Source organism: Erithacus rubecula (assembly GCF_903797595.1).
Source record: "Erithacus rubecula genome assembly, chromosome: 1".
NCBI classification, from domain to species: Eukaryota; Metazoa; Chordata; class Aves; order Passeriformes; family Muscicapidae; genus Erithacus; species Erithacus rubecula.
This window is the reverse complement of record NC_136658.1, coordinates 111621004-111646134: the sequence shown is the minus strand read 5'-3', so window position 1 is coordinate 111646134 and position 25131 is coordinate 111621004. Positions and strand designations below refer to the sequence as shown.

At 46.0% G+C, this 25131-nt stretch overlaps 2 protein-coding genes across 5 annotated transcripts in view; one reads left to right on the top strand and one right to left on the bottom strand.

The window, feature by feature from the left end:
* The window catches only part of IFNAR2 (interferon alpha and beta receptor subunit 2), an 844054-nt gene that overhangs the window by 121506 nt on the left and 697417 nt on the right, over positions 1-25131 (top strand). The gene's annotated exons all lie outside the window — the stretch shown is intronic.
* Positions 1-25131, bottom strand: part of ITSN1 (intersectin 1) — a 115525-nt gene that overhangs the window by 10151 nt on the left and 80243 nt on the right. For 2 of the 3 annotated variants that reach the window (XM_079312302.1, XM_079312303.1), the window contains 7 exons: positions 21978-22023; positions 17861-17982; positions 15470-15584; positions 10871-11062; positions 3083-3204; positions 1657-1763; positions 618-801 (listed from right to left, as the gene is read on the bottom strand). In XM_079312302.1, the coding sequence (XP_079168428.1) occupies positions 618-801; positions 1657-1763; positions 3083-3204; positions 10871-11062; positions 15470-15584; positions 17861-17982; positions 21978-22023 (888 nt within the window). Of the gene's footprint in view, positions 1-617; positions 802-1656; positions 1764-3082; positions 3205-10383; positions 10646-10870; positions 11063-15469; positions 15585-17860; positions 17983-21977; positions 22024-25131 lie in introns of those variants that run through there. The other variant, XM_079312304.1, reaches the window with a different exon arrangement.

Sequence of the window (25131 nt, the reverse complement as noted above, 5' to 3'; positions counted from 1 at the left end):
GAAAAGGGGAGGCAATAAATGAGCATCAATCCTCAGCTAAATCTGCTCTGAGATCACAACATCAGTAGAAGAACTCTTGGTGGTTTTTACAACATTTCTTCACCTGCTTTGTCTGGACAAGAATCCCAGGATCAGCAGGGCTGGAGGAGCCTTCAGCACCACCCAGTGCCACCCCAGTGCCACCCCAGTGTCACCCCAGAGCCACCAGCATCACCCCAAGGGCCACATCCAGCCTGTGCTGAGCACTGCCCCAGACAGTGACTGCAAACCTCCCTGGGCAGCTCATCCCAATCCTGACCACTCTGCCAGGGGAATTTTCTTTCCCAATCTCCACCCTGAGCCTGCCCTGCTGCAATTTGAGGCCATTTCCTCTGCTCCTGTCCCTGCCCCTCCTGTCAGGGAGCTGTGCAGAGCCACAAGGTCCCCCCTGAGCCTCCTTTTCTCCAGGCTCAGCCCCTTCCCATCTCAAGAATTCTCCAAACCCTTCCCAGCTCTGTTCCCTTCCCTGGACACCTCCAGCCCCTCCAGCACTGGACACACCCTCAGGTGAGGCCCCATTTCTCCAGCCAGGTGAGAGGGTGCAGACACTCCCCAGGGGCTGCTGCTGCTCCTCTGACCTTGACAAACTCCTTGAACTCGGGCACTTCATCTGTTTTCTGCTGGATGAGGGCAGCCCCGTTGAGCTGGCAGCTGCAGAACCTGATGTAGGGCTGCATGTGGGGCAGCTGGGCTGTCAGGATGTCCCCAATCATCTTCACTGGCATCTTCTCCCCTGACATCTTCTTCCTCACACGCAGGGCCCTGGGCAGGAGCAGGGCAGGGGGTTGGAGAAAGAGTCACTCCTCAGTTATGGAATAAAGGGGTGGGTTCTTGTTCATTATGGAAACCCAGAGAAGGATAAAGACATCAGCCATAAGATTTACTGCAAGGATACAAAAACCCTCAGCGAGCAGCTTGCCCTCTCCTGGAAATTCAGCTGCTGCTTGGCTTAATGCCAGATCAGAGGTGAGAGAAAGAGGAGGGTAATTTCCTTTTCTATTGGTTTAGAAAAAGTTACTGATGGTGAGTGAGGGAGGGGAAAACCTCATCACTTGGAGTGTTTTAGCCTGATTTCCTAAGGAAAGGTTCATTGTCATTTGTCCTGTCACCACCATAATTTTTCAACTTGTGGGCCATTTTCAAACACATTTTACAAAAGCAAGAAGATATTACAAAGCTGTAAAATCCCTGTAGGTTCAGTGAAAATTATCAGCTCAGTAGGGAAACAAAATCACTTTATTAATGCTTTTTGCTTCTGAAGGTGAAGGTTGAGCTGTGCCCACTCAGTTTCCCTGGCAATGGGCTCAGGGCAGTGATTTGGGGTGCTCTGGGCACAAATCCTTTGGAAGCAGGCAGGGAAATCCTGCCCTGTGGGAAGCACCTGCTCTTGGGGAAAGGAGGATTTGCCTTCTGGAGCAGGAGCAAAGTGAGTGCAAATGGCAGAGAACTGCTGGGTTCTTCCCATCAGCTCACAGCAAACACTGGCCCCAGTTTGCTTTTCCCCTTCTGGTTAGGATTGGTGAAAGTGGCAAATATTTTCATGCAGATAAAAGGAGAAGCAGAGGGAGAGGCCCAGGGTTCTGTTTTTGTGAAGTATGGGGGAAAAAACCAACTTACTTCAGTAGTTTTATATTGCACATAATCAGCTCCTTCCAATTAACAAAAATCATGGCAACTTCTTTTTCTGTGACCAGCTCAGACTCCATCAGTGGCTTCTGGAAGATCTGGGGAGGCAGAAGTGAGGCCATTCAGAGTGCACAGGGTAAGTACAGACAGAGCCATGGTGTTCCCTGGGGTGGCTGGACTCAGGCAGGAGGGGCTTTAACAGGGAATACTCTGAATTTGTAGAGATGGTGGTGTTAATTCTGATCTGGAAAATCAGTTTGAAACCCAGGAATTTTAGCAGAGGTCTCCTGCAAAAGATGCCAGGATTCCTCTGATAATGCAACTGAAAATAGGTTTTACTTTGGAATCTTTTATGGAAGTTCTGGTTCCTCTGAGAGTCCCAGGTTTGCACATCTTGAACTCCTCTTCAAAAAAGGGCTTTGCCTCTCTATCAAAATAATTGTCCACATGATTCCTTTTATTTCTACCTCTAAAGCCAATCATGGGCAGTGATAACTGAGCCCCACTGTGAGAACAGGGAATGTGCTTCACTTCAGAACATTTGTTTAAGTTCCAGAACTTATATGTGAGAAATAAACACTGACAGTCAGGAGCAAAAGGGGTTTGCTAAAATGATCTGCTGAAATGATCCTGGGAAGATCAGCATTTTGGTGATGCAAAAGGGATTGCCATGGCTTGTACCCACCCACAGCTGTACCTGTGCCTGTACCTGTGCCTGTATCTGTACCTGTACCTGTATCTGTGCCTGTACCTGTATTTATATCTCTATCTGTACCTGTGCCTGTATCTGTATCTCTACCTGTACATGTATATGTATCTATAATTGTACCTGTATCTGTACCTGTATTTATATCTATATCTATATCTGTACCTGTGCCTGTATCTGTATTTATATCTATATCTGTACCTGTGCCTGTATCTGTATCTCTACCTGTACATGTATATGTATCTATGATTGTATCTGTATCTGTGCCTGTACCTGTATCTGTACCTGTATCTGTGTATCTGTACCTGTACATATATATGTATCTATAATTATATCTGTATCTGTATATCTGTATCTGTGTATCTGTATATCTGTACCTGTATCTGTTCCTGTATATCTGTATCTCTACCTGTTCCTGTACCTCTATCTGTATCTGTGCCTGTACCTGTATCTGTGTATCTGTATCTGTATATCTGTACCTGTACCTGTCCCTGTACCTCTCTCTTATCTGTGTATGTGCCTGTATCTGTGTATCTGTGTATCTGTACCTGTATCTGTTCCTGTATATCTGTATCTGTGTCCCTGTCCCTGTCCCTGTCCCTGTCTCAATACAGGTAGCTGAGGATTGCACAGAGCCCCCCTGGCTGCACCCCAGCAGTGATTTCAGGAGCTCTGCCATTTCCAGGTGGGTTTTGGGAAGGGCTGTCCCACCTCTGTCACCAGCTGCAGGTCATTGACATAGTTCTCCTCGGTGAGGATCAGCTCGTGGATGTAGCCCTGCCTCTTCCTCTCGCTGGGGGTCAGCATGTCCAGCAGGTGCAGGTCAGCACACCCTGCAAAACACAACAAACCAGCCTGGGCTTTACTCTGGCTCTGTGCAGAGGGACTCACACCTGCCCTGCTCACTGCATCGTGCCACAGCCCCAGCAGTGCCTCCCAATATTCCATTTATTTATTAACATCATCTCTGTGTGTGAACTCTTCCCTGCTTCCAGCCTGCCCATTCCCAGCCTCACCCTGGAGCCCCCTGGCCCCTTGGGCTGTGTCATTCCAATCCCACGAGGATGCTGGTAATGAAAAAAGGGGGAGGGAAATGCAGAGACATCCCAGAGGGAACTGGGGAATGCTCCAAAATGGAAATGCTCCGTTCCACTTTGGAATGATTCCCTCAGCTGATGGATGCTCCATAGCCAAGGTTCACCTTCACCCTCTGGTCAAAGAAATTCTGCTCAAGAAGGGCCTGCAGGGCCCCCTCACTTTCCACACTTCAATTAAAAACTGCTCCTAAATATCTGAAGGTCACTGGAGGTCCCCAGAGTCACTGGTTTCAGCCACAGGGGTGGATTTTGTTCTCCCTTATGTTTAAAAGCACAGGAAAAGGTTGGCACTGAGAGCTCCTCTTCCATCATTTTGTCCTTTCATTGTTGCAAACCTCCCTTGCACTGATCCCCTGTAGATGGAGGATTTTTACATCAATTCCACAGGCTCAAATTTTGTTTCCTACTCTGAATTAGACAGAACATTTAATTCCATTCTTTCTTCTGCAGGCTGTTATTTTTCAGCTGAGCTTAACTAAGTTCTTCTGAAACTGGAACACAGAATGCTTTCTTCCAGTTTTTGCTACTTTTCTGTATAAAATACAAAGCATTTCAAAAAGCAAAGTTGATTTCAAACAGGTGGAAAACATTTGCCTCTAAAAATGATCTATTTCAACTATTTTCACCCAACCAAAATTCCCCAGTTGAATTCTTTCCCTCACCCCTCAGCAAATTCAGTGTATTCCCCATGGAAACAAACTTTCCTTATGGAAACATCAGGCCCCAGGTAACTCTTTCAATTCTTTGCATGTAAATTGAATATTTAGGGAGTGTATCCTGCATTTTTAGCTTCCTGAATGGAGCTCAGACAATGCCTGGGAAGGTCCAGGTTTATCACCATTATTTCCATGGAATACCAGCAGCATCTGCTTTAACTGATCTGTGCTCCTGAAAGGGGAATGATGCATTTGACTTCAAAATAACAAAACAAAGAAAATAAACAACCAAACATAAAAAAAAAAATCAAAATCAAACCCCAAAACCAAACGAAACAAACCCAGAACAGGAGATCCAGACACTCAGGGTGTTTCCTGTCTGACTGAAGCTGGCAGGGATCAGGGTGGGAGCAGAGGAACACTGATAAGGATCCCTGGAGACACAGGATGCCACAGCCCTTTACAAAGTGCAACTGAAACTTTGCTTGGAATAAAAAGCAGATTTGGAGAATTAGCAACTCTATGCCAAAATGCTGAATTTTGGCCCCTTTCCAAAGCCAGAAGTGTGATCTCTGTTGAAGAAATGCCTGATTTCACAGCAGTTTCTTTGGTACCAGCTAAACCAGAGGTCTAAGAAACAGCCCCAGTTCTCCCAGTGCTTCATTAGAAGAGAACCAAGGGTTTAATTTCTTTTCCTTGGGGAAGTTCTTTTCAAAGATGAGATGACCTTGACCTGAAGGTGATTTCCAGGCACCACCCCCTTGGAGGGAGCACTGATATTTGGAATAATGAACCATTTTAGTGGTTCCAGCTGGGCTGTGAATGGGAGAATGTGAATACATGAACCACAAACACTCTGCTTTTGGATATGAAATATCTGGGGGAAAAAAGCCCAAATCTGAACAGAAGATCCCAAAGAGACTTTCCTGGTAGAGGAATTTCTTTTGTGAGGTGCACAAAAAGATTTTTCTTGTCTTTGTACATTCTGGCTGGACTTGGAGAACCAACAGACAAATGTTGTAACTTCAAATCTGTGCCTTGACCTCCCAGCACCACAGTCCCTCAGATTAATGGGCTCCAGAAATGCAAAGTGTAATTTCAAATCTCTTTCAGCAGAGTAAAGATGTTGCTCCTCTTCCTTACAAAGTCAGCCTGAAATCTGGGTCTCCCAAGATAAACATTGATGCTGCTCTTTGGGAAGGGAGGTTCTGCTGTGGAATCCCTGACTCACATCCACAGCCACAGCTGCTGATTCCTTTTCATTTGGGAGGTTTCCTAAGCAGGGCCACTGCCAGATTTCCCTCCAAGCCTTGTGCTGGCCCAGTCTGAAGTGACAAGGACAAGGCAGACAGGAATCTCTGTTAGAGAAAACCAGGAGCAGGCAAAAATGATGTCACATTTTTCCTCCAAATCCTTAAGGAGAGAGGAACAGCACACCAGGAGAAGATCCCTTCACTCAGGTAAATAATTCACAGATCCCAAATTCCAGGGGCTGGCAAATCCCTCCCAGCCCAGGCAGTCCCAGCTGTCCCCACCTTGTCCCCCCAGTGCCACCTCCAGGTGCCACCTGCAGGGATGGGCACTGCAAACCTCCCTGGGCAGTTCCAACCCCTGAGCTCCCTTTCCATGGGGAAATTCCTGCTGCTCTCACCCTGAGCCTCCTTTTCTCCAGGCTCAGCCCCTTCCCAGCTCCATTCCCTGCCCTGGGCACCTCCAGCCCCTCCAGGGCTCTGCAGGAGCCACAGCTGGACACAGCCCTGGAGGGACTCTCAGTGCTGAGTTGTTTAAATCACAGCATTTCAACATTCAACTTTCTTAGCAACTGTCTCAGATGCAGCAAATTCCTCTTTAATCTCCTGGGATGAACCCTGAGAAAACCTCAGGCTTTTGGTGAGGACATTGCTTGGGATCAAACTGAACTCTCCATCTCAAGCACCTGCCATGTCCAATCCCATTTCTCAGCTTTTTTTCACTGATTTCAGCACATTTGGAGTGTCTCAGGCAGAGCAGTGTGGCCATTCCTGGCACTTCCCTCTGAGCTGCATGGAAGGAGCTGCAACAAGCCTGGGCAGCCCCACTGGCAAAACCTGAAGCATTTTAGTGGTGAATTGTCCTCTCTGGAAATGTTCAAAGAAGGTTTGGATGTGGCACTTCACAACCTCAGTCATTCCATGAGTCACTGATTCTACCAAATCCCTTTCCAGATTTGCTTGGCAACAGCAAAATCCTACATGTGAGGGCAAGAATGCATCCAAAAATGTAAATGACAGAGTTAACCAAGCCCTGGAATTTCTCAGAACACATCAGGAGACTAAATCTCACCTCTGAATTGAGACTCAGGGCACTCAGGGCACAGAAGCAGCAGAGTCCAAGCAGAAGGAACTGCACAGCCCCATTCCCCAGGGAATGCCACAAATAAAGGTGCTGTGCAGGCACTTGGAACCAGGAATGTGGGAACCAAATGCAATATTTTAAATGTTCCAACCCTTTATCAAATTGTGTTTTATTATTTTCACACTTCCATTTGGCAGAGGGACAGCTCTGATCTCTGCTCCTGGCACAGGGACAGCACCCAGGGAGAGGCTGGAGCTGGGCCAGGAGGGATTTAGGTTGGATTTTAGGGCAAGGTTCTTCCCCCATGGCTGCAGGAGCTGCCAGGGATGCCCAGGCTGCGATTTTGGGGGGGTCTGGGCAGGGTTGGGTGATCCCTGGGGGTCCCTGCAGCTCAGTTCAAGTGCTCTGCTCATCAGAGTCCCCAGGTGGGCAGCAAAGTCTTGGTGAAAACCTTTTTCATTTTTGGCTGCAGCAGGACAATGAAGCCCAAAGGTCACCTGAGCACCAGGTGAGCTCAGGAGCACTTTGTTCCCTGTCTGTGCCCATTACTGATGCAGTAATATTTGAGGTATATTGTTCCTGAATCTACTGAACTGAAGTTATAAACAAGCCATTTGTCATCTGAATTTACTGCACAGAAGTTGCTATTTAACAAGTTAAAAAGCTGGAGTCAATAAGCACAAAAAAACTAAAAAGTGTTTAAAACCAGAGAACAAAACAAGATTTTCAGTCATTTTATGGGAATAAAATGTGCTCAGTGAGCTCATGGGGACAGAAAGTGAAGCCATTAAAGCTCCAAAAGAATTGAGGTTTTAATAAAACTGATCCTGAATATAAAGCAAAATCTTGATAAACCCACATTTCAGACTTAAGAGCTGTCTTGGACAGATTTCAAGGTTTGAAAAGAACAAATTCTCTGAAAGAACATCCATGGGAATTCTTTGCCAGCAGTTGAATACAGAGGGAATTCCCACAAACAGTAGAACCAGTGAAGAATAAAATCCAGCAGCACTGGCAATGTCTGCAATTCCAGTTTCCTCTCCATCCCTCAAGTGGCAATTCCTGTGCAACAGGAGAAGGCACCTGGCACAGGGGAGTGAACAGAAAGAACCAATTCACAGAATCCCAGGATGGTTTGGGTGGGAGGGATTTTAAGGATCATCCAGAGCCACCCCTGCCATGGGGACACCTCCCACTGTCCCACTGCTCCAGCCCCAGTGTCCAGCCTGGAACTGAACATTCCAGGGATCCAGGGGCAGCCACAGCTGCTCTGGGCAGTCACTGTCAGACTCCCTTTCTCATATATTTGTATTTATTTACATCCATGAAGGCAAGTGCAGACAGGTAAAGCAGTCACTGCAATGCCTTGTTCCCTGCAGCTCAGGGAGAACCCCTGATGATGATGATGATGATGAAGAGGATGAAACACTCCCTGCAGAGCTACCAGGGCACCCTTAGGGACTCCTGGAGGAAATAAACATTTCATGGGATTTCAACATTTGTCACTTCAGCCACAAGGGAGAGTCTTTGGGGCTCTACACGAGATTTATTTTGCTCTTCTGCCTGGTGTGTGCTCAGGGTGACAGCAGCAGGAATTTCCCCATGGAAAGGGAGCTCAGGGGTTGGAACTGCCCAGGGAGGTTTGCAGTGCCCATCCCTGCAGGTGGCACCTGGAGGTGGCACTGGGGTGACAAGGTGGGGACAGCTGGGACTGCCTGGGCTGGGAGGGATTTTCCAGCCCCAGATTTGGGATTGTGTGAGTCACAGAGGAACAGCTCCAGACTGCTCCTCCCAGGTCACTGCCCCAGGAGCTTTTAGGGCTCAGTGATTGTGAAAAGCTCCAGTCTCAGCCCCTGGAAGCCACGGGAGAGAATCTGCACCTGCAGGGCTGTGAGAGCTTCATTTTCCCTCTCACTTGATGCAAAGAGAAAGAAAAGAGCAGCACCTGAATCCCCTGCAGCTGAACTAGTGCAAATATTTCACTACAGATTCAGTTTGTAGTTCTGGCCTGAAGTCACAGAACCCACAATGTCCCCAAGGGCCAGGGCTTTTAGTCAAGTCAGTTTTTCAACTCAGCAGCTCAGGATGGGAAAAGAGAGAGATCCTCTTGTTCAAATACCACAGAGTGGAGCCAAACCTGGCTGCATCCCCTCAGAAAGCACTGAAAATCACAAGGGGGATGTGCTGTTCCATTTCTGCAGCTGTCAGCAAGTGGCCATGATGGAGAAGAATTATTTTTTTATGGTAGAAATGAAAGATGTATGATTATTTAAATAGTGTCCTAAAAAGAAGGAAAATCTTGTGCAGTTGTGCATATTTTCAGACTTGAGCTAATGGCATAAAACACATCTCAAATCCAGGTAAACTCATGACAAACCAAGTAAGAAGATTTAATATATCTATTAAAAAAACCATCCAAATCCCCTGATTGGTACCAAGCAGAAACTCCTGGGTAGGGAATCAGAGAATCACAGAACATCCTGAGCTGGAGGGACCCACCAGGAGTCCAAGGACACCCCCCAAGCCAGAGGGGCAAAAGGCTGCAGATAATGGTGATGAATCTGAGTAATTACAGTGAAACAACATTACAAGGACCCAGCAAATGTCCCTGGGGGGCAAAGGGCTCCAGGCTGGCAAATCCCTGGGGGCTCTCAGGACGAGCTCAGTGTGACCCAGCAATGAGACAACAAACACGTGTCGGCCTCTTTTGTACCAAGGATTTAATTCTCTATACATGGAACTAATTGGAAAGGCTGTATTACAGTTGTTAAAGCTGCAGGTTTGTTTGTTTTTTTTTTTTTTTTATATATATTTATATAATTTACATTCATAGTGATGAAATACTGAAGTGCAACTGAATAAGGAGCTTCACTTGTCCTTTGCACCGCAGGACGGGTCGGGAGCTGGGCTGGGAGCTGGGCTGGGAGTGCTAGAGGCAGGAGCTGGGGACAGAGGGACACAGAAACCAGGAGCAAGTCAGTGGGAAATGATTAGTAGCAGGGCTGTGGTGGTGGTGGGAGGAGGGCACTGCCAGCACCAGGCATTCAGCACTAACAGAGACAGACACAGCTACGACTCCACCGAAAGCTCCAGTTCTTATGGACTGGTATCAATTCCACAGTCTAGCTTAAAAAAATGTAAACATTGGAAATCAATTGCAAAGGGAGAGAGTTCTATACATTCGTTCTTGTCAGGAGAATGACTGATTCAGAACCAAAGCACAGCTGAGAGGGGGTTCTGTCACCCCCAGGGGGACATTCCACAATCCCTGCCCCAGCAAAGGGACAAAGCCAGGGACACACCAAAACCAGGCTGACTGCTCACTGTTTGCAGCTACAAGTCATGTGCAAAATCAAATCAATCAACAGAGCTGGGTAAAACATCACTCTGGGTTTGCCTCGGGGCATTTCCCCTCTCCACAATGGGTTACACACTCAACAACAACACCTGGTACAAACAGTACAGGAACTACAACAAAACACCTGGAACTGGGCACATTTAAACCTCCTTAAACTGATTTGAACTCCTTCTGTTCTTTTGTAATTATAAAAAATAAAACAAACAAAAAAATAAAGTAAATTAAAATAATAATAAAAAAAAAGACATATTGACAACACTGGACAAGTGAACAATAAAAAAGAAAGATACATAAAGTCTCCAATTCATGGACATTTGGAACAATTTTAATAGCACATGCAGCATTCCTTGATAGTGGGTCTTTTTGCACAAACAAAATTGCAATGAAGAAATTTAATTTATACTTTTCCTTCAAAAGGCTAAAATATATCTTTAAAAAATAATTTTTAAAACTACCAAAAAGCACCTGTGCAAAGGTGGACAAAATTAGTTTGGTAACTCTGAAAGCCACAAAAGGACCCACTATCCTCTGATTTATTATTATTATTCTTTTTTTTTTTCGTGTGTGTGGTTTTGTTGGGGTTTTTTTTTTTTTGTTTTGAATCAGTTTAATTTTGTCATTAATTAACTCAACCATTGCGATTCCATGCAACTAAGTGTGCAATGAGGTAAAACTGCTGTGCAGTGTGTTCTTGACTCAGAAGGCAGTAGATGATCATGCTGGAAGGCACATGATCAAGGCTCCCATCATCCCTCTGGGCACTGCTATGGGATAGTGGGTCTCTTTGAGGACTTTCAAGCCTGAGTGGGGGATGGACAACATATGATTCCTAGAAAAAGGAGGAAAACAACACATAAGCAAAACAAAACAATGAGCAAATTCAAGCTAGGGAAATGAGGCAGGCACGGAGCAAAAAAAAAACCCAAAAAACAATAAAAACCATGGGGGTGTGTGCGGGGAGGAGGGAAAAAAACCAACGTGCAGTGGGGATGGGAATGAAGCAAAAAGCAAACAGGACAGGGGGACAGAGGGGCTGTGCCCTGGGGACACTCACACTGCTGGCTCGGGTCCGTGTCCGTGGTCAGCTTGACGTAGTTGGAGGGGAAGAGCCCCACGTGGCCGTTGGCCTCCCCCTTCCACCAGTCGGGGTCCTCCCTGCTGAGCACGGTGATGATCTGCCCCTTGCTGAAGGCCAGCTCGTCGTCGTTCTGCGCGCTGTAGTCGTACATGCCGATCACCTGGCACACTGCGGGGACAGCGCGGCTCAATGGGGCCGGGCCACGCCCACAACCACGCCCACAGCCCGGGCCACGCCCACAGCCCGGCCACGCCCACAACCCCCGGGCCACGCCCACAGCCTGCCCAAAACCAACTCACACCCCAAACCGACTCAAACCCCAAAGCGACTCACACCCCAAAGCGACTCAAATCCCAAACCGACTCACACCCCAAAGCGACTCACACCCCAAAGTGACTCACACCCCAAACTGACTCAAATCCCAAACCGACTCACACCCCAAAGCGACTCACACCCCAAAGCAACTCAAATCCCAAACCGACTCAAACCGCAAACCGACTCACACCCCAAAGTGACTCAAACCGCAAACCGACTCAAACCGCAAACCGACTCACACCCCAAAGCGACTCACACCCCAAAGCGATTCAAATCCCAAAGCGACTCACACCCCAAACCGACTCAAATCCCAAAGCGACTCAAACCGCAAACCGACTCACACCCCAAAGCGACTCACACCCCAAACCGACTCAAATCCCAAAGCGACTCAAACCGCAAAGCGACTCACACCCCAAAGCGACTCACACCCCAAAGCGATTCAAATCCCAAAGCGACTCACACCCCAAACCGACTCACACCCCAAAGCGACTCAAACGGCAAACCGACTCAAATTCTAAAGTGACTCACACCCCAAAGCGACTCAAACTGCAAACCGACTCAAATTCCAAACCGACTCACACAACCAACCGACTCAAACTCCAAACCGACTCACACCGCAAACCAACTCACACCCCAAAGCGACTCAAACTGCAAACCGACTCAAATTCCAAACCGACTCACACAACCAACCGACTCAAACCCCAAACCGACTCACTCCACAAACCGACTCACACCGCAAACCAACTCAAACCCCAAACCGACTCACACCCCAAACCGACTCACAGCCCAAACCGACTCAAATCCCAAACCGACTCACACCCCAAACTGACTCAAATCACAAACCGACTCACACCCCAAAGCGACTCACACCCCAAAGCGACTCAAATCCCAAAGCGACTCAAACCCCAAACCGACTCAAATCCCAAACTGACTCAAACCGCAAACCGAATCACACCCCAAACCGACTCAAATCCCAAAGCGACTCAAATCCCAAAGCGACTCAAACCGCAAACCGACTCAAACCCCAAACTGACTCAAACCCCAAACCGACTCAAACCGCAAACCAACTCACACCCCAAAGCGACTCACACCCCAAAGCGACTCAAACGGCAAACCGACTCAAACTCTAAAGTGACTCACACCCCAAAGCGACTCAAACTGCAAACCGACTCAAATTCCAAACTGACTCACACAACCAACCGACTCAAACTCCAAACCGACTCACACCGCAAACCAACTCACACCCCAAAGCGACTCAAACCGCAAACCGACTCACACCCCAAACCGACTCACACCCCAAACCAACTCAAACCCCAAACCGACTCACACCCCAAACCAACTCAAACCCCAAACCGACTCACACCCCAAACCAACTCAAACCCCAAACCGACTCACTCCGCAAACCGACTCACACCGCAAACCGACTCAAACCCCAAACCAACTCACACCCCAAACCGACTCACACCCCAAACCGACTCACACCCCAAAGCGACTCAAACCCCAAACCGACTCACACCCCAAACTGACTCAAACCGCAAACCGACTCACACCCCAAACTGACTCAAACCACAAACCGACTCACACCCCAAAGCGACTCACACCCCAAACCGACTCACACCCCAAACCGACTCACACCCCAAACCGACTCACACCCCAAAGCGACTCAAATCCCAAACCGACTCACACCCCAAACTGACTCAAACCGCAAACCGACTCACACCCCAAAGCGACTCACACCCCAAACCGACTCACACCCCAAACCGACTCACACCCCAAACCGACTCACATCCCAAAGCGACTCAAACCCCAAACCGACTCACACTGCAAACCAACTCAAACCCCAAACCGTCTCACACCCCAAACCGACTCAAATCCCAAACCGACACAGCACCACAAACCGACTCAGCACTCCAAACCAACTCAAACCCCAAACCAACTCAAACCCCAAACCGACTCAAATCCCAAACCGACTCAAACCCCAAACCGACTCAAATCCCAAACTGACTCACACCGCAAACTGACTCAAACCCCAAACCGACTCACACCCCAAACCGACTCAAATCCCAAAAACCTTCATGGAATCCCAGCAGGGCTTGGGTTAGAAGGGACCTTACAGCCCATGGAGTGCCACCCCTGCCATGGACAGGGACACCTTTCACCATCTCAGGGGGTTCCAACCTGCCCTGCAATCCCCACCAGTGAACAGGAAATTTAATTCCCACTATTGGAAGCTGCATAATCCAAAATAAAGCCAAGGGTGATGCCCTTGTTGGCCCAGTGAGGTTTTCAGAATAAAAAAATCTTGGAAATCAAAGAGGAAATTAAGGGAACTGGACAAAAAGCATCCCAGGCTATCCAGGCTGCACCCCAGCGCTGGTTCCAGCAGGGATTTTCTGTTTCCTTGCAGTGGAACTCATCCAATCTCAGGATACAGCTGGTCCTGCTCACTTCTCACAAAGCAGCTCCCTGAATTCTCTGAAGCAGCAGGACTGTTTAGTTAAATAAACAATCCCCTCTCTTTCTCTGCTGCTTTCTCTCTGCCAGGCCATAGAGCTTCTGGTTTTTCCCACCAGACATCAGACTTCTGTTAATGAGCCCTCCTGGCAGCTTCTCTCCAGGGGATTAATCCTAAAATTTGCTTTTATTTTCATCCTTATACCAAGCCAGCAACTTACTTCAATTTGCCAAACAGCAACTCTGTTTTTTTGGCTTTTTAAAATCACAGTTTAATTAAGATTTTGATGTTCTGCAGGCTAAAAGTGCTAAAATTTTATTCTGTAAAATTCAGCATGTGGGGAAAGTCCTAGATTGTCAAACCTGAAATAATTTTAAAAACATATAAAAAAAATTCTTGTATTTCCTTGTAAAAGGTTGTGTCTCAATGCTGAATTACCAGTCTAAACCTGAATTGGAAGAGACTTTGTGGATCTTTAGAGCAACCACCAGCTCCACAAATACTGGATCATGGAATGGGATGTGGAAAGGCCCTTCCTGCCCATCCATGCTGGGATTTTGTGATTCTGTTCTGTGGCTCCTGTGTCCTTCCACAAACCCTCAAGGGCAGGAGGAAAGCTCCCTGCCCATGGGAGTTTGTCCCATGTCACCCCAACACAAACAGGGGGTTCTGCAGCACAGGAGATCCGGCCCTGGATCCTCCTGAGCCTCCCCAGCTCCTGCTTCACTCAGGGATGGGATGGGATAATGGGATGGGATAATGGGATAATGGGATGGGATAATGGGATAATGGGATGGGATGGGATGGGATGGGATGGGATGGGATAATGGGATGGGATAATGGGATGGGGGATGCAGGAACACCCCAGAATCTCTGAAGCTCCCCAGCCCTCACAGCTGAAGGTCCATGAGAGGCACAGAGTGCAGGGCAGGGTGCAGGGTGTCACAGCAGGCTGCAGGGTGGCACAGCAGGCTGCAGGGTGGCACAGCAGGCTGCAGGGTGGCACAGCAAGCTGCAGGGTGGCACAGCAGGCTGCAGGGTGGCAGGGCAGGGTGTAGGGTGTCACAGCAGGCTGCAGGGTGTCACAGCAGGCTGCAGGGTGTCACAGCAGGCTGCAGGGTGGCACAGCAAGCTGCAGGGTGTCACAGCAGGCTGCAGGGTGTCACAGCAGGCTGCAGGGTGGCACAGCAAGCTGCAGGGTGGCACAGCAAGCTGCAGGGTGGCACAGCAGGTTGCAGGGTGTCACAGCAAGCTGCAGGGTGGCACAGCAAGGTGCAGGGCAGGCTGCAGGGTGGCACAGCAAGCTGCAGGGTGGCACAGCAGGCTGCAGGGTGTCACAGCAGGCTGCAGGGTGTCACAGCAGGTTGCAGGGTGGCACAGCAGGCTGCAGGGTGGCACAGCAAGCTGCAGGGTGTCACAGCAAGCTGCAGGGTGGCACAGCAGGCTGCAGGGTGGCACAGCAAGCTGCAGGGTGGCACAGCAAGCTGCAGGGTGGCACAGCAAGGTGCAGGGCAGGCTGCAGGGTGGCACAGCAGGCTGCAGGGTGGCAGGGCAGGGTGCAGGGTGGCAGGGCAGGGTGCAGGGTGGCACGGCAGGGTGCAGGGTGGCAGGGCAGGTTGCAGGGTGGCACAGCAAGCTGCAGGGTGGCACAGCAAGCTGCAGGGTGGCAGGGCAGGGTGCAGGGCAGGCTGCAGGGTGGCACAGCAAGCTGCAGGGTGGCACAGCAGGTTGCAGGGTGGCACAGCAAGCTGCAGGGTGGCACAGCAAGCTGCAGGGCAGGCTGCAGGGCAGGGTGTCAGGCTCACCTGAGGCTGCTGCAGGCCTGGGCAGCTCAGTGGGGGTGCTCTTGCTGGTGCCAGGGCTCAGCAGTTTGACGTAGTTGGCCGGGAACCAGCCGATCTGGCGCTTCTTGCCCCGAGCCTGCAGACACAGAGCCAGCCCAGAGCTCAGCTCAGCAGGGAAAGGGCTTGGGGGGCAAAAACCCACAAACCCACCTGCTTTGGGCACTGCCTGACTGTTACAATATTAACACAGAACCTCATTGATATATTCTGAATTAAACACTTGCTCACGATGCAAAGAATCACATTTCGATGTAAAGAATCACATTTTAACAGATCCCCAGTTTGTGAAAGTTTGAACAGAGATTAAATTTTCTCCTTTCTTTTACAGAAATGTATCCAAGCTTTTCAATGCCTTGTGCCACCAAAGCTGGAAACCTCATCCTGTCATCTCCCCAAATCCCATGCCCACTGCAAATCAAATCCATAAAAATTGCTTACAGAAGGAAGGCTCTTCCAGATCTTTGAATCCCAGCTTCTAACTCTATATCAAGAAAGATTTTAACTGCTTATTCTCTGTTTGTGTTAGAATAAAATTGGCATTTTGGGCAAGAATTTTCTGTCATAAAAGAGATTGTTAGTTTAGGAGGAAAAAAACTCATCTAAAGGATTAACTGGTTTTGAACTAATTTCTTTCCTTTCTAAATCTTTACTAAAAAAGAAAACACTTGATCTAAAATCTATTTGGATAATTTCAGATATTTTTGAACACTGGATTAAACCAGCAATGTAATGCTTAAAACATTTGCCGTATTTTCCCTTCACTCTGACCCCCAAGTGTGGAGCAGAAGAATAAAAAGAACAGCCAGATTGCTAACAAAATAAAATAAACAGAATAAAACCCAATTGTAAAACCACCATTCAAGAATCTAAAATTACATATGAGTATTTATAGAATCAGAATTTAATTGTTTCAGAGCCTCACAGCAGATGCTCAGTGGTAACTGTGGCAGAAGTTTCTTTTTTGTCTTAACATAAATTTAATAGACTCTTTAAAGCTAAAAGTTACCAAAGGAATCCTGGCAGAGGATTTCTCCACAAAAGATGAAAAAAAAGTCACCAGGAAAGCCCAAAAGGACAGGTACAAAGTGCTTAAAATAACTGAATTAGTCAGAGATCTGCACTGCACAAATAAATCAATGGCACTGTTCCATCTCAAATGTCCTGCTGAAAACCCCAAACCAACCAGAACCTCCTTTGGGGGCACCAAATTGTCAAATTCTACTCTCAGAAATTCTATTTGGATCTGGGAGGGTCCAAAGCAGCCAAACCAAGGCCTGAGCTCCCCTCCTTGCTGCTCTCCTGCCTCCAGGAAATCCCAAATCCAGCATGGCAAGCTGGGGGATCTGGGAAAAGTCTTTATTGGTTTATCTGTGCTTTGGATTTATCTGTTTTTTAGAAAGGTGTTTTCTTGGTTTATCAGTGTTTTGGAAAGGTGTTTTCTTGGTTTTACCTGTGTTTTGGATTTATCAGTGTTTTGGGGAAGTGTTCTATTGGTTTATCTGTTTTTTGGAAAGGTGTTTTACTGGTTTATCAGTGTTTTGGAAAGGTATTTGATTGATCTATCTGTTTTTTGGGAAGATGTCTTATTGGTTTATGTTTTTTGGAAAGGTGTTTTGTTGGTTTATCTGATTTTTGGAAAGGTGTATTATTGGTTTATATGTGTTTTAGATTTATCAGTGCTTTGGAAAGGTGTTTGGTTTATCTGTGTTTTGGAAACATGTTTTATTGGTCTATCTGTTTTTTGGAAAGGTGTTTTACTGGTTTATCTGTGTTTTGGAAAGGTGTATTATAGGTTTATATGTGTTTTGGATTTATCAATGTTTTGGAAAGGTGTTCTATTAGTTTATCTGTTTTTAGAAAGGTGTTTATTGGTTTATCTGTGTTTTGGAAAGGTGTTTTACTGGTTTTATCTGTGTTTTGGAAAGCTGTTTTGTTGGTCTATCTGTGTTTTGGAGAGGTGTCTTATAGGTTTATCTGTGTTTTGGATTTATCTGTTTTTTAGAAAGGTGTTGTCTTGTTTTTGCCTGTTTTTTGGAAATGTGTTTGATTGGTTTATCTGTGTTCTGGAAAGGTGTTTGATTGGTTTATCTGATTTTTGGAAATGTGTTTGATTGGTTTATCTGTGTTTTGGAGAGGTGTCTTATGGGTTTATCTGTGTTTTGGATTTATCAGTGTTTTGGAAAGGTGTTTTATTGGTTTATCTGTGTTTTGTAAATGTGTTTTATTGGGAACTGCTGCACTGCAGAATGTTGTCAAATTTATTTATCATTGACACGTTCAGCATTTTTAACTACCATAAAACAGCTTTTTAAAACAGAATTTTACTAGGAAAAAGAAAAAAAAAGAACTAACTTGGAGCTCTCCTTCCCACCAACCACCTGGATTCTTCTTTCTGATGAGAATCAACTGGCCAGGAGCAAGAGTCAGCTGTTCTGGGCCTGTTGCTGTGTAAGAGGCAATAACTTGGGCAATTTCTGTTGAAGCAGAGGAGGAAAGAAAAGGTTAATTTGAGAAAAATCTGAACACATTTTATCCAACATTAATTCTGTTATGAGACTGTGTTATTTCTTTCCATAAAATTATCATGGATTTATGTATTTCCATGAATACATGTGGTAATTGTAAAATCAGTGAGAGGCTCAGAGCAATACAGGAATAAATGAGTAATAAACCAGAGGGGCAGCAGCTTTATGGTAGGAGATAAAAAATGTTTTAAATACATAATAATAATAATTAATAATTATTAATAATAATAATTATTAATAATAATATGAACTGTACAGCTCTTAAAATCCAGTATTTTCCAGTAAATACATTTTTGCACTGAGCTCCCTAAGAAGAGAAGATACATTATTATTATTATTATTATTAATTTGAAGAAGCAGAAGAAGAAGAACAAGAAGAAGAAGAAGAAGAAGAAGAAGGAGAAGAAGAAGAAGAAGAAGAAGAAGAAGAAGAAGAAGAAGAAGAAGGAGAAGAAGAAGAAGAAGAAGAAGAAGAAGAAGGAGAAGGAGAAGAAGCAAACAGCTCTTAAAATCCAGTGTCTCCCAGTAAATACATCTTTGCACTGAGCTCCCTAAGAAGAGGAGACACATTATTATTATTATTATTATTATTATTATTATTATTATTATTATTATTACTATTATTATTATTATTATTATTATTATTATTATTAAGAAGAAGAAGAAGAAGAAGAAGAAGAAGAAGAAGAAGAAGAAGAAGCAAACAGCATAAAAACATCTTTGCACTGAGCTCCCTAATTAGGAAGAGGACACACATTATTATTATTATTATTAATTATGATTATGATTATTATTATTATTATTATTAAGAAGAAGAAGCACACAGCTCTTAAAATCCAGTGTTTTCCAGTAAAAACATCTTTGCACTGAGCTCCCTAATTAGGAAGAGGAGACACATCAGTGACAAAACAATGCAGTTGCACCAAGAGGTGCAAATTAAGGCTGGCAGAAATATTTTCCCCCACAAGGAATGTTCTCCAAATGCAGCAAACAGGATTCCTCTGGCAGTCCCTGCTCCAGGGGGCTCTCCCAGAGCAGGGGCTCTGTTTGGAGGGGACACAGGGGAGCTGGGAGCTCCCAACTGCAGGAATTACCCAGAGCAGGGTTGGGTTTCCCCTGCTCCACTTGTGGAAAGGCAGGGAACAGTTCTGGAGTCACAGGGTTAAGCCAGGCTTAGATCCAGCTTGCAGGAATGGTGGTGTCACAAAGCTAGGCTCAGCCTGGGCCCAGGGCATGGGCAGGGTGAGGGGAACACCAAGTTTCACACACACAAAATTTCACACAAAGTGTAACTCATACAAAGTTTAACACACACAGAGTTTCACAATTTCATACACACAAAGTTTAACACACACAAAGTTTCACCCACATAAAGTTTAACACACAAAGTTTAACACACAGTTTCACACACAAAGTTTAACACAAAGTTTGATGCACACAGAGTTTCACACACAAAGTTTAACACAAAGTTTGACACACAAAGCTTCACTGAGTTTCATACACACAAAATTTCACACAAAGTATATAACTCATACAAATTTTAACAGACAGTTTCACACACAGAAAGGTTAACACACACAAAGCTTCACAAAGTTTCACAGTTTCACACACACAGTATCACACAAAGTATAACTCAGACAAAGTTTAAAACACACACAGAGTTTCAGGCACATAAAGTTTAACACAAACACAAAGTTTAACACAAAGTTTGACACACACAAAGTTTGACACACAAAGTTTAATAGAGTTTCACACACACAAAGTTTCACACAAAGTACAACTCATACAATGTTTAACACACACAGTTTCACCCACATAAAGTTTAACACACACACAGTTTCACACAGTTTCCCACACAAAGTTTAACACAAAATTTGATACACAGTTTCACAGAGTTTCACACACACAAAATTTCACACAATGTATAACTCATACAAAGTTTAACACACACAAAGTTTCACACACATAAAGTTTAACACACACAGTTTCACACACACAAAATTCAATACAAAGTTTAATACATACAGTTTCACACACCAAGTTTCACACAGACAGTTTCACACGAAGTACAACTCATACAAAGTTTAACACACACAAAGTTTCACCCACATAAAGTTTAACACACAAAGTTTAACACACACAGAGTTTCACACAGTTTCACACACAAAGTTTAACACAAAGTGTGACACACACAAAGTTTCACACACAGTTTCACCACAGTTTCACACAAAGTACAACTCATTCAAAATTTAACACACACAGAGTTTCACCCACATAAAGTTTAACACACACAGTTTCACAACACAAAGTTTGATACACACAGAGTTTCACACGCAATTTCACACACACAAAGTTTAACACAAAGTTTGACACACAAAGTTTCAGTTTCACACACACACAGTTTCACACAAAGTACAACTCATACAAAGTTTAACACACACAGTTTCACCCACATAAAGTTTAACACACACACACAAAGTTTAACACAAAGATTGACACACACAGTTTCACACACAAATTTTAAGTTTCACACACAGAAAGGTTAACACACACAAAGCTTCACAAACACAAAGTTTCACAAAGTTCCACACACAAAGTTTCACACTGTTTCATACACTAAGTTTCACACACACACAGTTACACACACACAGTTTCACATACACAAAGTTTCACACACATAAGATTTAACACACACAAAGTTTGACACACATAAAGTTTAACTCATACAAAGTTTAACACACAAACTTTCACACACACAAAGTTTCACACACACACAGTTTAACACACAAACTTTCACACACGCAGTTTCACACACACAAAGTGGGGTTGGTGCTGCTGGACCCTCCCTGTGGGATCCAGAACACTCACTCATCCCTCAGGGATTCATTCCAAAGCTGGAGGAATCCACAAACCCTGGCAGGTTGGGAACTGAGGGAGGGGTTGGTGAAGGGAAGATACAGAGAGCTGAAGGCCAACATGGAAATGATCCAATGATTGATGTGAAATGTAGAAGGAAAAGACCATCAGGAACCTTAAAAACTATCAGAGAAGCATGTGAGATACAAATGAGCAGCATGAGGAGGGTGAGGAGCAATCCCAGGGCACTGCAAAGGACACAGGAATCAACTCCAGCAGAAGCTCTGCCAGCAGGGAGAGGCAGGGACAGGGAGCCAGGAGTTCTGAAGGTGCTTTAAACCTGGATCTGGGATTGGCACACAGATTCATGGAGTGCTCTGGGTTGGAGGGACCTCAGAGCCCACCCAGTGCCACCCCTGCCATGGCAGGGATACCTCCCACTGTCCTATTGATCCAGCCCCAGTGTCCAGCCTGGAACTGAACATTCCAGGGATCCAGGAACAGCCACAGCTGCTCTGGGCACCCTGTGCCAGCCCTGCCCACCCTGCCAGGGAACAATTCCTGCCCAATTCCCACCCAGCCCTGCCCTTCCCAGCAGCAGAGCTGTGCTCCTGGCCCAACAACTCCCTGGCTTTGCCCTCACCCAGCCCTGACTCTGCTCTTGGTTTTTGTCTTCCACTCTCCTGCCAGCACTTGCTGTATTAAATAAGAAATTCCTCCTCCTGTCTTCTGCTTTCACAGCTAAGAAACCTGGAAAAGCCAGGACAAAGGGGGGGGGAATGGCTCCCACTGCTGTGCTGAGCAATCCATCAGGAAGTTTGCATTCATTTTTGCAGATTTTTATTCTCTAGCTACATGTTATTTAGTGATTGACACACTAGAATGATTAGAGGATAGATTATTTTATTACAGATACATTCTTCATTAACTGCATTTATTCCAGTTATTTTATAATGTTTTTTCATCAGTGCAAATTACTCCAAGATGACCAAGAGCAAACATACTCAGTTTTCATGGAAAAGGATTTGTTGCCATTGAATTGAACACTTAAGAACAGAGAGAAGGTGCTGCCACAATATTTGACTCACCAGGCTTCTTCCCTAAGCTTCCTGTTTTCCCAGCTGCTCCTGGAGCCTTGAAATGGAGAACAAGATGCAAGTTTAGCACTCAGGTTTCTTTCTCCAGTACATGAAAATGATTTACAAAGCTGCACTCAACACACTCAACAAGAATGAGAGTCAAAAACTCACAGGAAATTCTGTTCTTACAGAAATCCTTCATATTTTAGATATCTGGGAATAAATACCAAGCATGAAGTGGATGATTTGTTAATGCAGAAGTGCAGACTTTTATTCCCTTTCATGGGCTGCAAATACCAAAGCAAATCCCATTTGTAATTCCAAAGTAGATCCCATTTAATTCCAAAGCAGATCCCATTTAATTCCAAGGTAGATCCCATTTGTAATTGCAAATCCATATACCTACAGAATGGGAATTCTGTGGAGCTGAGATGAAACAATAAAAGTTTTCACCTCTCCAAATAGCTGGATTGCAAATATTCCTGAGAAATTCTCTGCACCCAGACAGGGTGAGGGGAGGGATGAACATCAGCATCCAAGGGATTGGGAAGCAAAGCCTTTGAACAAACACAAGGAATCCTGGAAAACCTGACATTACTTCCTGCCCCTAAATAATTCCTGCATTTCCTCCCAGGCCCCTGCCAGTGCTGTGTCCTGCAGTAAAGAGGTCTGAGGTGGAGAACAGCAGCTGAAATCTAAACTGCACTGAGGTCAGAAATGCTGGGGAGCCAGAAATGTTCTCTTGCCTTCAACACTTCCACCTCCCTCAACTTCACCTCCTTCACCTTCAGGATCCTCCTTACAAACTTGGAGCCAACATCAAACCACCTGAAGGTTTCCACATAATCCTAAATCCTCTGTGGAAAAGAACAGTTTCATCCTCTGTATTCTCCCTGTCAACTGCTGCTGTAAAAATTTGGGGACTGTGGCAGAAATGAAACTGAGGGGTAACTAAAGAACAGCTCCATGTCTGAGAGAAAAGGGCCATTCAAACCCAAGTGTTGGTTCTGAGCCACCTAGAAAATGGATTATCAATTCATCTTCACTTGCCTTGATGTCTCAGTGCTCCTTTTAATTCTGTCACATTATTAGTCACACCCCCCAGGAGCTGCAAATCTGCCTCTCCTCCCTGCATTCTTTTGATTTTCCCCAGATCCCCACCCTTCCCTGCAGCCCTGTGAGCTGGGGCATGGGGCAGGGACCCAGGAGAAACCCACAGGGGATCAGGGACAAACCCCAGTGCAGCTCTGGGGACAGGGGACATGGCCTTGACAGCCCCATGGACTGACAGGGTGATGCCACCAACTCCTCCTACTCTGGGAAGTGTTTGGGTGATTCCACCAACTCCTCCTGCCCTGGGAAGTGTTTGGGTGATTCCAGCAGTTCCTCCTGCCCTGGGAAGTGTTTGGGTGATACCAGCAGTTCCTCCTGCCCTGGGAAGTGTTTGGGTGATGCCAGCAACTCCTCCTGCTCTGGGAAGTGTTTGGGTGATGCCACCAATTCCTCCTGCTCTGGGAAGTGTTTGGGTGATGCCAGCAACTCCTCCTGCTCTGGGAAGTGTTTGGGTGATGCCAGCAACTCCTCCTGCTCTGGGAAGTGTTTGGGTGATGCCAGCAACTCCTCCTGCCCTGGGAAGTGTTTGGGTGATTCCACCAACTCCTCCTGCCCTGGGAAGTGTTTGGGTGATACCAGCAGTTCCTCCTGCTCTGAGAAGTGTTTGGGTGATTCCAGCAGTTCCTCCTGCCCTGGGAAGTGTTTGGGTGATGCCACCAATTCCTCCTGCCCTGGGAAGTGTTTCTGGCACAGGAACACCCTCTGCCCTCCTCAGGAAAGTGCCTGAACCTTCAGAGAACCTCTCCTCCCAAACATCCCTTGGTCAGGATGCTGCTGGATTAGAAGCTCATGGACAGACCAAACAGGCTGGGACATCATCTTTACTGTGAAACAGAGATGATTTTAAAATAGAAACTTCAAATCCACCTTGACCAGACAGACTCTGAATCCTCAGTGCAAAAGCAGAAGGAACACATGGGAAAGTCCTACAGCACTTCAGTAAATAACTGAATTCAGAAATAAGGCATTGAGTAAATAATTCAGTAAATTCAGAAAGAAGGCATTTAGGGTGGTCCCCATTTCTGGCTCACCCAGGAGATGGAGAAGCATCTCCTATTCCTTCTGCTGAGAGAAAACCCAGCAGTGAGGACAGACCCTGCTCTCTGTCCCCCTGCACACCTGGGCCACCCACTGAGCACCTGAGGGCTTTTTGTGACAAGTGATGGAGTCTCTGAGCCAGCAGAGCAGAACTTGCTTTGGCAATTTCATAAACCCCAGCAAGGATTTGCCAATTGTGTTGTACAGCAGGACCTTCAAATCCCAGCTTGATCCATTCAGGGATTATTTTCTGAACCCCTATGCAAAGTCTTATAATTAGATGTCTTGAATTTGTTGTTTCCAAACCCCCATGAGCTCCATCCCCAGAGAGGGAATTCTCAGTGTCCAGAATAAAATCCTGTATCCATCTACCTCCCCTGAGGAAAACCCTCACAATGCGCCATTGTGCCACTGCTCCTCTGAAGAACAAAGACTTTGCCAATTTTTTAATAAACTGAAGCTTGAAGGAACAAGGAATGGTTTATTTTAGCACCCTGAGGTGAATGGCCACAGCCTGGCACAGAAGAACAAATTTTACAAATTCTTCTGCTGCAGAAACCATTGAGATTTTGAGTCATTTCTAGAAACTCTGCCCTTGCTGCTGAAAGATCACCCCTGCTTTTCTTTGGGCCTGTCAATAGTGCAGAACCCATGAAATTATTTCTCTTTTTCAGAGCATTTTCCAAGCACAGCAGCACATCTGAGTGCCCAGAGAGGCAGGACTCTGAAATGCTCTGCAAAACCTGGTTCTGGGAGCAGCTGGAGAACAAAACCCAGGCACCCAGCTGGAGGCAGCTGTGTGTCCTGCAGGAACCCTGGGATGATCCCAGGAGCAGGGGCTCCACCAGCTCTGTGCTTTTGGAGCTCAAGGTGGGATTTTCACCAGCAAAAAGGGCACTTGGAGCAGGTTAGGGTGAAGTGCACTGACAGAAACACCAAACTGAGCTCTCTGAGGAAAGGGGACTCAGAACTGAACACCTGAGCTCTCCACAAGGATTTGTTACCAGTGCCC